This window comes from Capsicum annuum, chromosome 3 (assembly GCF_002878395.1).
Source record: "Capsicum annuum cultivar UCD-10X-F1 chromosome 3, UCD10Xv1.1, whole genome shotgun sequence".
NCBI classification, from domain to species: domain Eukaryota; kingdom Viridiplantae; phylum Streptophyta; class Magnoliopsida; order Solanales; family Solanaceae; genus Capsicum; species Capsicum annuum.
In genome coordinates, this window is record NC_061113.1 from 238,519,660 (window position 1) to 238,535,486 (window position 15,827).

At 35.2% G+C, this 15,827-nt stretch overlaps 2 protein-coding genes across 3 annotated transcripts; one reads left to right on the forward strand and one right to left on the reverse strand.

The window, feature by feature from the left end:
- Positions 1–789: 789 nt before the first annotated feature.
- Positions 790–6,730, reverse strand: LOC107862849 (RNA polymerase II subunit A C-terminal domain phosphatase SSU72). Of its 2 annotated transcripts, none has more exons than XM_016708548.2 (4): positions 6,231–6,730; positions 4,847–4,992; positions 1,274–1,392; positions 790–1,192 (listed from the first exon to the last, which is right to left on the reverse strand). In XM_016708548.2, the coding sequence occupies exons 1-4, from the start codon at positions 6,443–6,445 to the stop codon at positions 1,091–1,093; spliced, it is 582 nt and encodes a 193-aa protein (XP_016564034.1). In that variant the 5' UTR covers positions 6,446–6,730; the 3' UTR covers positions 790–1,090. The 2 variants fall into 2 exon arrangements, with proteins under 2 accessions (XP_016564034.1, XP_016564033.1); XM_016708547.2 differs by having other exon boundaries at positions 4,847–5,016; positions 6,231–6,693.
- A 5,056-nt stretch (positions 6,731–11,786) lies between these two features.
- Positions 11,787–12,488, forward strand: LOC107864966 (uncharacterized mitochondrial protein AtMg00810-like). The gene is made up of 2 exons (XM_016711352.2): positions 11,787–12,039; positions 12,340–12,488. The coding sequence occupies exons 1-2, from the start codon at positions 11,787–11,789 to the stop codon at positions 12,486–12,488; spliced, it is 402 nt and encodes a 133-aa protein (XP_016566838.2).
- Positions 12,489–15,827: the final 3,339 nt, after the last annotated feature.

Consider the following 15,827-nt stretch of genomic DNA (forward strand, 5'->3'; position numbering starts at 1 on the left):
ACTTGCCACCTGAGCACCGACTAATATGAACTCACTCTGGAAGTTTCATTTTGAATTAAAAAAGATTCTCTATGTGACCCGAAAAAGCTATTACTTGTATTTGATGAGTTAAATAAATTGTTTCACTTTTTGTAGCTCCTAATAACATTTGTTTTGATGAGTTAATAAATAAGTTGTTTCGCTTTTTGTAGCTCCTAATAACATTTGTTTTGATGAGTTAATAAATAAATTGTTTCACTATTTGTAGCACCTAATAACATATTTTATGGTGGATGTTCATGTGTTTTTAGCAACAACTACCTAACCAGTAGTAACTACAGAAAGGAATGAATTATTTGTGGTATATACCGTCTTTGTTTATGAAAATGATGTGTCGTAGGCTAGGTTGCTTCGCTCCCCAAAGCCAAACTCACTCTTATTCGTTAACTGGTCTTTTCAAAAAAATAAGTGGATTTATTTGTTTTTCATATTTTATACATAAATATTTATTTCTAATTTACACAAATACTATGGAAGGTAGGAATGGGAGAAGGACAAAGATAAAGATGAGATGTGTTAAAAAGGTGAAATGCTACTTTGAAACTTATTTTATTTCCACTAGAATCTACAAACGTTTGTCTTCATCTACTTGTATGACCCTTGTCTGTATTATAAATTAGGACAAGTTCTTGGATCTAACAATTGTATTTAGCATGACATCAGTCTGGTATTGACAAGAAAATAGCATAAGACGACACCATTCCTTATGTACTCAACATTGGAACCTAGCAAAATTTTGGGCACAAAGGGTAACAAGAAATGAAAGTATATCTTGTTAATTTGCTCTCCAATCCAAGATGTTACGTCTGAAAAAAAGGAACTACGAATAAACACTATTAAAGTTACATTACTTCTGCTATGCTTTATGTGAAAGCAGCAGCAGGAACACATCAAAAACAATTCAAGCCAGCAAAGGATTTTGAGCAATTTTTTCTTCACTTGCCATAACTGGGAAGGTTATACACAAAAGGGCGATGCATTCCAAGCATATCATCAGCCAAATTGGATATCGAACTGGTAGTTCCATTAGAACTCTAAGCTCGGCACCCTTTCAGTAGAAAGAGATGTTGTACAGGAGCTTCCGTCGGTGTTGTTTCTCAAAATTATTGATGATATCATCAATTGTTTCCTCCCAATTTTCAGTCGCCTCAAGCTGCAGTGAGAACTTGAATTGTTAGTGAGAAACCAAGAAAAAATAATTTTGTGATCATTTGTAGAACTACAAACCACATACTTCTTGACACAAAATCAAAGCTTGACGACCTCCAACTGCTGCCTCTTCATGGTTATCTTTTACTTCTAAATTGATTACAAGAACCGGCTTCAAGAGAACTTGGTCTCGGTTATGAAGATCTGCATTATCAGACCATGGTTAAAACAATTATGCTTGAGATCCACAAATGCATGAAAAAGAAACATTCGTCAAAAAAATGTAAGAACAAAAAACAACATACCCAGTGTAATCCTACAAGTGGGATCTGGGGAGAGTAGTATGCACGCAGCCTTACCCCTATCCTGTGAAGGTAGAGAGGCTATTTCTGAAGGACCCTTGGCCCAAGTAACGCATGTAAGAGAACAATATGAAGAAGAAGTGCTGAAGAAGTCATACTGAAAATAATGGAGAAAAAAATAGTAGAAATAATAAATAATACGATAACCTAAGCAAAAGGTAATTAAAAAACAACTGGTAAAAATAAAATTGAAGAACAAGATAGTAATAATACTGATAATGATAGGGAAAACTAGACAACGATCGAATATCTACTAACCTTCTACCCTAATCCTCGACCTTCATATCCTTCTATCTAGGGTTATGTCCTCGGCAAGCTGCAGGTATGACATGTCTTCCCTAATAAACTCTCCCAATACTTCTTCGATCTGTTTTTACCTCTCTTCATGACTACCATATTTAACCTCTCACACCTCCTCATTGGGCATCTAAGCATCTCATTCGGCAATATAATGCATAATGTTCAAATTTGAACTTCAAGTAAGGAAACATCCATGATTATTATAGGAGCTCTTGCCAATGTAGAAAGCTTTCCGCTTTCATAGAATTACAAGACGGGTGTACCACAACACAGAATGAGAACAATTCTAGGCAGCTCTTAAGGAGTACACAGGATGGATTTAGTACAAGAATCTCTATGAAGATCTTGTTTTTTAAGTAAAACGGGCATTTTGCTATACCATGATTCAGTAAGACGTGTCGCTACAGCAACCAAATTTGCCAATTAGTTCCAAAATGACAAAAAAAAAAGATCGCAACAAGGACAAATGAGATATGACAAAAAAAAGGATCACAAACCAGGACAAATGAGATCTTATATTCAATTTTAGCACATATAGAAAGAAAAATCTGTTTAAGACTATAGAATCAAAATCTGCCCAAGCACCTAAAAGATAGTGTGGAACATTTGATTCATAAAATAAAAACTTAAACAGAAAGAGTACATTAGACCCTAGAACAGTATAGAATATAGGCTCGTGTCATCATCAATCAATTAACCATTCTCAATCCAAAACTAGCCGGGGTTGGCAATGTAAGTCTTTTACATCACTCTAGTGCTTTTATGTTGACCTATTTTGTGAATTACTATTGTGAAACGAATGATAGCATTGCCTCCTCACAACTGTTTTTTAACTAATATTGGTCCCGCAATCGCTCTGTCTTTGCTAGAAAAACTACTTATTGCATTGCACTACCATATCAATTCTATGTTCCAGCCGTTCTATTTTAGTCCTAAGTGTCAACATTTTCATCTATATCTCATCCTCTTGGATGACTTAGCAGATGTTTGGCCATGAAAATCACAATTTTTTGGAGTTCGAGTTGGAGTTGAAGTTGTGTTTGGCGATGGATGTTAATTGGAGTTGCTTTTGAATTTTTTTGAGAGAAGAATGAAAAAAGTGAAAACAAGTTTCACTTTTCCAATAGCACTCCAAGTTGTGTTTGGAATTCTTATGGACAAACACCATTTTTGGAATAAAGTGAAAAAAATTTCCAGAAAAAAGTAAAAAAATTCTTATGGCCGACCAGGGGCTTAACCTAGATATCTGAAACATTGGCACTTAGACACCACAATCCCATCTAATCTCCCCTTGCCTAATCTCATTCTACCTACACTCCTTAAGAGAGCTAAACACTTTTTTTGGACAAAGACATGATGAGAGCTGAACTTGTCGTGCGTATATTCAATCTATCTTCTTATTATCCAAAAACCTTTTTCTAGAATACTTCTCCACCGTTCTAAGCTACTGACACTCACTAGTTTTACCAGTTGACATGATATCATCAGCAAACACCATGGATGATGGAACCTCATTTGATAGGCTTTTGCCTATTAGTTAGCACATCTATAGTTATGATTAACAAGTACTCAATCAAGGTACATCCCTAGTGTAACCCGCCATTATCGGCAGCTCCTCTGTATCTCTCTCTATCTTGTCACTGTTGTAACTATTCTCTAGCATATTTTTCTTTTAAGGCATTTCTAGAAATAACCATTTCTTTTCATGCACCAATCAAAAGATTTTTCTTGAGAGTTCATCATATGCTTTCTCTAGGTAATATCACATGGAACCCTTTTTTCTCTTGTTATAAACTTCCATTGATATTCTTAGAGGAAATGTAGCATCTCTAGGATAAATTTTACTAGCTACGCCATATAATGACCGGAAGGAAAAGAAGAAACTAGAAATACACAAAAAAGAAGGAAAAGAAAAAGGAAAGTGAGAGGAAGGATGTCAAGATAATAACACCGTAATTTCTCGTCCAATGATAGACTATCCGCCATTAAGAAACTCTTAAAATGAAGTACTCAACTTGCATTGTGAAGTAACAACTTGCAATACATCCAGCTTACATATTCTCTGGTCAACAAACAGAAATTATTTGGGATGGAGGGACAATCTTTTCCAAGATGAGTAAACATAGTAAGAGTACTGCATCTGCCATAGGCAAAATCACTCCATATAGCAGCTCCTTGAGATTAAATTACATAGTCAGTTCCCAAGAATTCTCTTGCATCTCCAACTACTTCCCTTATGCTCCTATCACCATCATTATTCTATATCGAGGTTTCAGCACTCTCAAAAATAGATAGTAAAACTAGTGGTTTAGGCTGCTACACTTTTTTTCTTCTTGCCTAGGAAAAGCAAGCCAGGAATACCTTTAACCAAATTGAAGTTCTTCTCACCCAAATGTCCAACTGTCCAAGTCATGATGTACTGCAACTGGGGAACAAGTTTGACCAATCTTCAACTTCAGTATGTAAATGCCTTGCAATTGCAAGGGTATTATTCGGAAACTTTAACTCGTACGTAAATACCTTGCAATTACATGGGTATCATGTGACAACCTTACCTCGTCTGTATGTGTCTATTCAAAGGTTGTTATGAGCATTAAGAAGTATTCCTCACATGTTACATGGCTATCTATCAGCTAGTTTCAAAATGGGATGCTAGAAGCAAGTAAAGTTCACAACTTCAAATTGGGGGAATTGCAGATCATGTAATTATCTCTTGTAGCACTGGCTCAATGTAAGTTTCCCATGTATAAAATATTAAATTAATTATCAAAAGAAAAAAGTTGAAATTCTTCGGCGATGAAGGTGCATTGATGTAAAAAAATAACTCTGACCCAAGGCACAATATTAATCTTTTTTCTTCAACTTACTAATGTGCAAGTTTTTTCAACTTCATTGAGCAAGCTGATAGAAAGAGCTCATTTAAGTGCAACCATTTAGTAGAATTCTTGATCCATCATTTTCAAGTGAAACATCAAAGCAAAATGAGTATTACCAACCTTCAAGCACCAAATCAAAAACCTTTTCTTCAAATGTAAGTACAACATCAAAGGGACCATCAGCTGCATTTTCCTGCCAACGTTGAGGTGCAAGCTTTACACTCAAGTTCCTTTTCAGCATGGGCAATATCCCATTTCGTTTGTACCTGGAATTGAAACCGAGACTCAACCCGTAATCCCAATTAAAACAAGAGGATTATGAAAAATAACGCAATATTTGCCAACAATTATAGGTATAACCGTATAATAGCAACTTCATAGTATAGAAACACAGTGGAGGTTGTGAATTTTGTCTTGCAAAGGAAAAACCCGCCACATTTTTATAGCTTGAAGATCTTGAGGATTTTGTATTCCAAAATATGCAACTTTATCCATATTCAAAGTCAAAAACTTAATAAGTGCTGTAATTTATCCCCAAGAATAAAACAACTCCTAATACACAGAGAAAACCTGCTACAGGCTCCCGTCTCATTTGAAATAATGATAGACACGATCGCCCTAAAAGGAAGCCTCCATTGGCGTCCCGTAACGAGCAGTTCTAGTAAAATTTGATAATATGAATACCCTTAGGCTTTGCCAGCTTGACCCGCAACGGTCCCTTGACCAACTCCACGTGGTTACTATAAGGGGTCGTTTGGTAGTTGATTAGAGTTATACAGGTACTAGTAAATATAGGGATTAGTTATGAGGAATCTGCGCAATATTATTTATGCAGGTTTTAGTTATGCAGGGATTAATCAGTCACGTATTAATTATTCCACTTTCTATCGTGCATAGATAATACATAAATTCCCTCATAACTTATACATGTAATAGTTATGCAGGTTTCAAATTGCAAACCAAACATAGTATTAGTTTTATACATGAATAGTTTAACTCCAAACTAGCTACCATTCGGGGTATTACTTATGCATGACTTACTACCTGCATAACTCACCTCAAAACCAGCTATCAACCCCCCTCCCCCAGCCCAAGTCATCCGATTTTATTATGCTAATAGTCCATTAATGTGATGAAATTAGAACAAGAAATTAGAAACCCAAAAGCTTCAAGAAGCTACAAGAATAGTTAACTCCTAACTAGCTACCATACGTGGTATTACTTATGCATGACTTAAATACCTGCAAAACTCACCTCAAAACCAGCTATCAAAAGAACCCCCAAGTCCTTCGATTTTATTATGCTAATTGTCCATCAATGTGATGAAATTAGAACACGAAATTGGAAACCGAAATGCTTCAAGAAGATAATTCAAATCCTTAACTAGCTACGTGCAGTAGAATTAGGGTTGCTGCTTAATGGCAACGGATAGACAAAATTTGAAGGAGAGCAAGTTGGAGGAATTAGGAAAGAGGAGGGGATGATGAATGGAAAATAAGCATACAATTCGATGTCTTTGCGGCGGAGGTCATCGAACATGTGCTTGTAGGGAGTTCCGAAGTCGTAGACATTGGGTTCCCTAATAGAAGGACCAGGAAGCTTCACGTGTTGCCCAGTACCATATGAGGCCACATCAAATCCCTCTCTTTTCAGTAGCGAATGAGCCTCCATGCTCCGATTCTGGTTCGACGAGCACACCATAGCGTATCGGAGCTTCATAGCTGATTCCCGCACAGAAGACGAATCACTACACGCTCTATAATTTGCGCCTGCGCACTGTGGGAGAGTACTTAAAGCAGAAATTTTAGTACAAGGAGCGAGGTGTTTTTAGGGAGTGTCAATACAGTAAGCACTTTGATTCGCCTGGTGTGGACTGTTAATGCTGAGGGAAATTGCCACGCCACAAGAATATTGCCAGAAATTGGGGCTTAAGGGCTATAGCCACTTTTGAGACAAATGAGTTTGAAAGACCTTGCAAGTCTTTAATAATTATTCAATAACTATGCAAAGTTATTAGAACAAAAGTATTTTAAAAAAATGTTCGTTTTGTCTCATTTTTAAAACTTAAAAGATTTTCAGTTAATTAAAAAATTTATTTAACCTTTTAATTTAAGGTTTTGGTCTATAAATTTTAATTTGGGAGAATTTCAAAAAATAGCTAAATCTAGAGCGCTAGCTTAATTTTCATATATTATTATTTGTAGTTAATGTATCAGCTATATGCAATTGAATATATTTGCCGCAGAATATAATTATAATAAATAATTAGTTGTATTCGAAATATAAACAACTGTATTTGTATATATATTTGTAGTTCATTTGATAAAAAAATAATCAAAAAAAGGCGGTTCGTACACTTTATACTCTTTCATTTTTCGATCCTTTTTTTATTTTTTGTTTTTATTTTTTTATTTTATATTTTCTCTTTCTCGATTGTTTCTTTTTGTATTTGTATACAAATAAGTAAATGCATTAATTATATTTTCTTGAGTCTGAAATAAATAAATATGCAGTGTTCCATTTGTAATGATACAAATGTATCATTTGTAATGATACAAATGTATCATTTGTATTTGTACGTCAGAATTATTATTTGTATTTGTATATAAATAAGTATCACTTAATACAAATACAATTACAAACAAATGAAATAAATGATATTATAAATACAATATGTATTTATATTAGTATAAAAATACAATATGTAACAAATGAAACAATATGTATTTGTATAAAAATTCAAATTGTATTTATTTATATCAATGAATACGACTCCTATCAATGAATATAATAACAAGTATTCGTTCAAAGAGAATCAATCGTTCCTTTTTCAGTTAGTAAAAAAAAAAGTGATACTTCCTCCGTCCCAAATTACCCGTCTCAAATTGAGATGACACAACTATTAAGAAAATAATTATTGATAATGTAACTTTACCATTTTGCCCCTATTAATTGTATCATGTTGTTAGTTCTAATATTGATAGAGTTATTATATGGCTGATACCAAAGCACTTTTTGCATGGATAATTAGGATGATAGGATTACCAAAGTCATTGCAATATTTTTCAAGATTTGATAATTCAATGCTAGTAATAAGGAGTAATCAATTACTAAGTGTATAATGGGAAAAAAAATTATCTTGTCTTGATTAATGAAAAAAGACAAGTAAAATGAGAAATAGAATTAGGAATTTTGTGACGGGTAATTTGAGACGGGGGGAGTAGTTAACTACAAGTGGAAATACAAAACAGTTCTTTACAAAACAAATACAAACAATGTTGTATTTTTAGATCTGATCGAAGTTTTAGCCATGTCATTTTCCAGATCTTACTGACGACCATGCCAATTTTCAGAGTAACTATCATCTAGAATACAACCTCCTACCACCGTCGGAACACAACCTTCAACCGCCACAATAGCTCCGGTTATTGAAGACTAATTCAATGTGTGACCTAGTCAAATTTAGTTTGTTAGTTGTTTCCTATTTTCTTGGACTGTTAGCAGTCATGCTGCAGTATGTTGCTTGGTTAGTGAATAACTGTTAACTTAGTGATTTAGTGGTTTAGTTGTTTTGTAAGTCTATATAAAGGCTTGTCTTCAGTTATTTTTAATATACAAAAAAGTTGAGTTTCAGCATATATTGAGTCCTCTTACTTTCAGCCTTTATTCTTTAAGTTTTTGCAGTCTATTATCCCAACATCTTTGGTATCAAGAGCCATGGCAAGTAGCAGCAATTCCCCGGGTGTGACACAACCACCCATTCCCATCTTCATGGGAGAAAGTTACGAATTTTGAAGTATTCATATGAAAACTATACTCAAATCCCAAAATCTTTGGGACTTGGTAGAAAGTGGGTTTGCAGATTCCGACGAAGGAGATAGACTGCAAAACAACAAACAAAAAGATGCTAAGGCGCTAGTGTTTATCCAGCAACTGTCCATGATAGTATTTTTTTCACGGATTGCGGCAGCAACCACATCAAAACATGCTTGGTCCATTCTACAAAAGGAGTTTCAAGGTGATTCAAAGGTCATTGTAGTGAGACTCCAATCACTTTAACATGACTTTAAAACCTTGATGATGAAAAGTGGAGAATCTATTGCTGATTTTTTGTCCAAAACAGTGTGGCTAGTGTCAGCAAAATGTGATCCTATGGTGAGAAAGTTACCCACCAGACCATTGTGAAAAAGATACTGCGAAGCTTGACTCCAAAATTTGATCATGTAGTTGCTGCGATAGAAGAGTCTAAGGATCTTTCAGTATTTTCCTTTGATGAATTGATGGGGGATCTCTTCAAGCTCATGAGGCAAGACTCAATCGATCTACCAAAAAGAATGGAGAGAAGGCATTCCAGGTGAAGGATGCAACAACTAATTATAGAGAAATTAATGGTCCAGCAAGCAGAGGCTGAGGAAGAAAAGGATTTTGCAGTGGTCGAGGTCGTGGTTATGCAAGAGGCAGAGGAAGGAATGATTGACACAAGCAGTCCAATGAGCAAAGTAACAGGAAAAATGGCATTCAATTTCATCACTGTCTGCGCTACGGGCATATAAAGGCTGACTACTGGTATAAATACCAGAAAATAAACTTTGCAACAGGAGAAAATGAGGAAGAGAACTATCTATTTACTTGCCTTGATACAGACCATAAGCCAAGTGATTTATAGTTTGATAAATAGTGGTTGTTCAAATCATATGACGGGCACCAAATCTATGTTCCAAAATCTTAATGAGAAGCAAAGAAAGAAGGTGCAACTTGGCAACACAAAAGAGATGCAGGTTGAAGAAAAAGGCAAGGTGATTGTCAACAATAGCCATGACAAAGTAAAAGTGTTGGATAATGTTCATTTTGTACCTGATCTAGGATATAATTTGATAAGTATTGGACAACTGATGACTAATGGATATTCTCTTTGGTTTGATGATGATGCGTGTGTCATTATAAACAAAAACTCAGGCAAAAAGGTTCACATCACCATGACGCCAAATAATATGTTTCCGCTGGATGTTTTCAATATGGAAAATTTTGCCCTCGCTGCAAGTGCAAAGGATGGCTCAAAGTTGTGGCATCTGAGGTACGGTCACCTTAACATAAAAGGCTTGAAATTGCTCGTTGACAAATGTATGGTTTTTGGACTACCAAAAATTGATTCTATTGAATTGTGTGAATGATGCATTTATGAAAAACAAACTAGAAAATCTTTTCCTGTTGGAAAGGCTTTGAGGGCTTCAAAATGTCTTGAATTAATACATACTGATTTATGTGGACCTATGCATACTACATCTTTTGGTGGTAGTCGTTATTTTTTACTTTTTACTCATGATTATAGTCGCATGAGTTGGGTCTATCTTTTGGAAAGCAAATCAGAAACATTTCAGAAATTCAAACAATTCAAAGCCGTAGTTGAGAAACAAAGTGGTTTGTCCATCAAAACCTTTCGCACTGATAGAGGTGGTGAGTTCTTGTCCAAGGAATTTAATTTCTTTTATGGAAAAAGTGGCATCCACAGGGAGCTAACAACACCTTATACACTGGAGCAAAATGGTGTCGCTGAGCGAAAAAATCGCACTATTGTGGAGATGGCAAGAAGCATGTTGCAAGCAAAGGGACTTCTGAATCATTTTTGGGCTGAAGCTGTGGCGATATTAGTCCATTTATTGAACCTGTCTCCCACAAAGACCGTTCTAAATCAAACTCCATTTGAAGCTTGGCGGGGTAGAAAACCATCTGTAAGCTATTTAAGAATTTTTGGTTGTATTGCTTATGCTTTGATAAATTTTCAATTCCATCATAAGTTGGATGAGAAATCTGAAAAATGCATTTTTATTGGTTATTGTACACAATTCAAAACATATAGATTGTATAACCCCCTTAGTAGAAAAATTTTAATCAGAAGAGATGTAGTATTTGATGAAACGACAAGCTGGAATTAGAGTGGAAGCAATGGTAAGATGCAAGAGCAGATTCCCATTCCGACTGGAATCACTTTTGATGGAATTCGACAGCCAAATGGTATAGCTACAACAATGGGTTCTTCTACAACTTCCCCTATTCATCTTCTCCAGCTTCACCGAGCAAAATCTCTTCATCTATAACTCTTGAAGAGTCTCCAAATGAGCCAATTCCACTAAGAAGATCAACAAGGCCTACAAAGCCGAATCCCAAGTATGTTAATGACATGTATACATCTTGTCAATTTTCTTTTGCTATTTCAGATCCTACACATTATGGAGAAGCAGCTAAAAAAGAAGAGTGGCAGAGTGCGATGGTAGAAGTGATAAATTCTATTGAAAAAAATGACACATGTGAGATGGTGGAATTACCAAACAAAAATGCAATCGACTTGAAGTGCGTCTTCAAGGCAAAGTTTGCAACGGATGGGAGCCTACAGAAACATAAAGCTCGTCTTGTGGCAAAAAGATATGCGCAACAATATGGTATTGATTTTGAAGAAATATTTTCTTCAGTTGCTTAGTTTAAAACAGTTAGACTTGTTCTAACATTGGCTGTGCAGTCACAGTGGTTAGTTTATCAATTTGATGTCAAGTCGGCATTTCTTAGTGGAGACTTACAAGAAGAGGTCTACGTAGCACAACTAGAACGTTTCATATAGAAAGGCGATGAAACAAAGGTCTACAAGCTAAAAAAAACATTATATGATTTGAAGCAAGCCTCTCGAGCATGGTATAGCAAAATCGATGGGCATTTTCAGACAAGGGGATATATGAGAAGTGAGAATGAACCCACATTATATGTAAAGAAGAAAGGTACTGATTTCATCATCGTTTGCCTTTACGTTGATGATATCATTTATACTAGCTCTTCTATTTCTCTTGTGGATGAATTCAAGTTGCAAATGATGACTGAGTTTGAGATGTCAGATATGTGTTTATTGCATTACTTTCTTGGCCTTGAAGTCCATCAAGCTGAAGATGGAATATTTCTATCACAAAGGAAATATGCCAGGGACCTTCTCATTAAATTTAGTTTGCTTAATTGTAAGCCTGCAACTACACCTATGAATATTGGTGAAAAATTATAGTTTAATGATGGAGCAGAGATGGTTGATGCTAGAAGTTTCAAAAGCCTGGTTGGAGGTTTGATTTACCTAACCCACACTCGCCCCGATATTGCATTCTCTGTTGGTGTCATTTTCAAGTTCATGCAACAACCTTCAAAGGTTCATTTTGGAGTATCAAAAAGGGTTTTGCATTATATCGCTGGAACTATGGACTATGGTATTTGGTATTCACAAGTTTCCAATTTTAGATTATGTGGGTTCACTGATAGTGACTATGCTGGTTCGTTGGATGGTAAACGGAGCATTTCAGCTCATGTTTTCACTATAGGTTTAGGTGTGATAACTTGGAGTTCAAAGAAGCAGGCCACAACAACGTTGTCAACCTAAGAAGCTGAGTACATTGCAGCAACTACAACAGTTTGTCAAGTCATCTAGCTTAGAAGGATGTTAGCAGAACTTCAACATAAGCAAAAAAGTGCAACAGAGATATATTGTGACAACAAAGCATCGATCATCATGACAAAGAATCCAAGGTTTCATAGCAGAACCAAGCACATTGATGTCCGCTTTCATTTCATTCGCAATTTGGTAGCAAAAGAGCAAATAATAGTGAAACATTGCAGCACTCATAAGCAATTAGCCGATATACTAACGAAGTCTTTGGCAGCAGACAAGTTTATTTATTTGAGGGCTTTGCTTGGTGTCTGTAACTTTGAATTGAGGGGGAGTATTGAAGACTAATTCAATGTGTGACCTAGTCAAATTTAGTTTGTTAGTAGTTTCCTATTTTCTTGGACTGTTAGCAGTCATGCTGCAATATGTTGCTTAGTTAGTGGATAGTTGTTAACTTAGTGACTTAGTGGTTTAGTTATTTTGTAAGTCTATGTAAAGGTTTGTCTTCATTTATTTTTAATATACAGAAAAGCTGAGTTTCAGCATATATTGAGTCCTCTTACTTTCAGCCTTTGCTCTTTAAGTTTTTGCAGTCTATTGTCCCAACACCGGTCACCACCCTTCGCCTTATTTTCCTTCGTTCTACACCTTTCTCCTCTTCGTTCAAACAACTCACAAACTAGTTCCTCTTCCTTCTATCAAAGCTTACATTGAAATCAATCCTGGAAGACAATAAAATCACCCAATATCGCTGCACTAACCATCGAAGCAACAATTATGAACGTGCATGTTATTGGTATATTTTTTTCAAAAATATGGCGCTATAAGAAGCGAGTAGACTGCAAAAAATAATTAAGGAAAACTTAAGCACATATCTAGTCTATTGGAGGTAATTAAGAAAAAGTGAAGCTGAAAGAGATAATTACGGCACACTGTTAACTAATCTGCATACTTTTTTCATTTAATTTTAGAAATGTATTTCATAATAGTATGAGATCATATTAAATGAAATTATAATTTTATTTGAACATACAATTTGAATATTTAAAATAGTATTATTTCTCATAAATATGATAAATCAGTAAGTTGTAAAATTATAAAAAAAAATCTGAGCACTTCAATGAAACTTAGATGTCTACCTCCTTGCAAATCTTGTCGTGGCTAACCCTTTAAGTCTTTGTAGATAGTTGTTCAGTTCATGTAATAGGGGAAGGCATCGAGTTGCTAAATCAAGTATGTACAAATGATAGATATCATTATTGACTTGGCGCCCAATATCTGAATGACCTTCACCCAGAAGCAAGTGAACCTTTATAACTCTCTCTGTTATTCTGCATCCTACCTTGCCCCTTGCGAATATATAATAATTGTACGTTGATTTATAGTCCAAACATGATGTCCATATCTTATGGAGCATGATCGAGATATAGTGCTAGACCCTCAGCTTGATGGTTTGAGCGGCTTGGACATGGCTTGATATTTACATTATAAATCCAACATGATTCAGTGACTTCATTTAAGATCAAGTATACTTGAAGCCAGTCAGCTGACATCAACATGTCGGAAGAAATGCCAATATCTTGAAAATAGTGTGGCTACGCATGCAAGGCAAAATGGGCATGACAAAGATTAGACGGACCAAGGCAAACTAAGGCAAGGCAAGACCGTGATATGATACAGTCATGGCTAAAATAAGTTTGTGGGCAAGACAGGCGACTAAGGGGAAGGGGCACCAATAGCAGAGTTGTGCAGGGCAGGACCGACACATGAGACGGACACGTGAGCAAACCAACAAGCTGGGTGCCAAGGTGTGCATTCGACTCTAGGTTTAAAGGTTGTGCACGTGTCTCACATATGCATCGACAATTGTAGCAGCTTGCTTTAATTCTAGCCGTTGATTTATAATCAACAACTTTAGATGAACTTGTAATTTAAAATTCATATTTGAATTTAAATTTGGCTTAGGCAGTTGGGGTTGTAAAACTGTTTGCGGATAAAGACATGTATTTGGCAAGTGCTTAGCAGGTGTATGTCATGTTAGTTATTACCAGTGGCGGATCCAAAAATTTTCTTCAGGGGTTTGAAAAATATAAATATAAATGTGTGAATAAGTCAATAAAATATAATTTCAAGGGACTTAATAGTATATAGTCTAAAAATATAAAATACCTAAACTTATATTTTAACTTTTTTTTTTAGGCTTATACTTAAACTTATATTTTAAAGTTTTTTTTTAATATAGCAGGTGAGGTATGTAGTCTTTTTATTTAATAGCCATAAGCTTCTTCTTTTTTGTTCTGTAATCGTCCAGCTGTAGGTTTCAATCTAATAAGCCAACAAAATATAATTTCAAGGGACGTAATAGTATATAGTCTAAACATATAAAATAATTAAACTTATATTAAAGTTTTTTTTTAGGCTTATACTTAAACTTATAGTTTAACTTATTTTAAAGTTTTTTTTTTTAATATAGCAGATGAGGTATGTAGTATTTTTTTTAATAGCTGTAGGCTTCTTCTTTTTTGTTCTGTAGACGTCCAGTTGTGGGTTTCAGTCTACTTTTTTTAAAAAAGCAAGATCGAACCCGCGACCAAGCCTGAAGTAGCGCCCCAAGAAGTGGAGATTGTACCACTGAGCTATCCAACAATCTTGTGTCACGTGGTTCAAAATTAATATATGTACATAAATATAGATTTTCTACCTTATATATACAACGTAATTTTTTGCCGAGAGAGGTGAACCCCCTCGCCACTACATAGGTCCGCCCCTGGTTGTTACTAGGGTCGTGGTCTTTAAGTAGGCACATGTAGGTTAGTCACGTGTCAGAGTTGGTTGTCTTGACCGATTTTTGTAAGGTTATTTTGTGTGCTTTCTTTAGAAATTTTTATAAACACGTGTGTGTTATTAATTTTATACGCCTAGATAAATTAAGTTTTGAGGAAAAAACGCATGGGATGAAGTCATAAGTGTGTGTCTGTCGAGTGGTGTCGAACCAGAAAAAGTTAACCTCATTATCCGTAGACAACACTAAAATGAATTGTGTCTCTGGCCTCTGCCTCTCGATCATGCTCGTCGTCATATGATGTCTGATAAAATCATATTCGACAAAATTTAACAATAATACAAATACTGATCCGAAACAAATGGTTTATGATACGAGGATGTGGAGGAGAGAGAGAGGAGTAATGCAAAAATCCTCCATGCATCGACATTGCATTATAAATGCATCATCTGCCCAACACCCAAATTTTCTCTTCACACCTTCTCATATATATGACTGTCATGTGATCAAAGGGATTTGAGTACTTGATAGGTTCGAATAGATCAAAAGGCGTTGTATAAACAACGTTTAGTATTAGTATTTTATCATACATTATTCACTTTTTATGAACATTGCAAACTTTTTTTCTTTAGACTTAACAAAAAAAATCATTTTCTTTGTTAGTATGGTAAGTCTAAAAATTACAAGACCTAGATCCTAATTTTTTGAAACAGACTTTTTTTTATTAGGAAAAAAGGTGTGAAAAATATCTATATTTTGAAAATTCATTCTGAATTTTACGGGGTTTATAGAATTTTTTTAACCATATTTAACTGACATATATTTGACACTTAAACCACTGCGTGTATTTCACACACATTGAACGCGTGAGAAAAAAATGTTTGATAAGGGACAAATATATACCG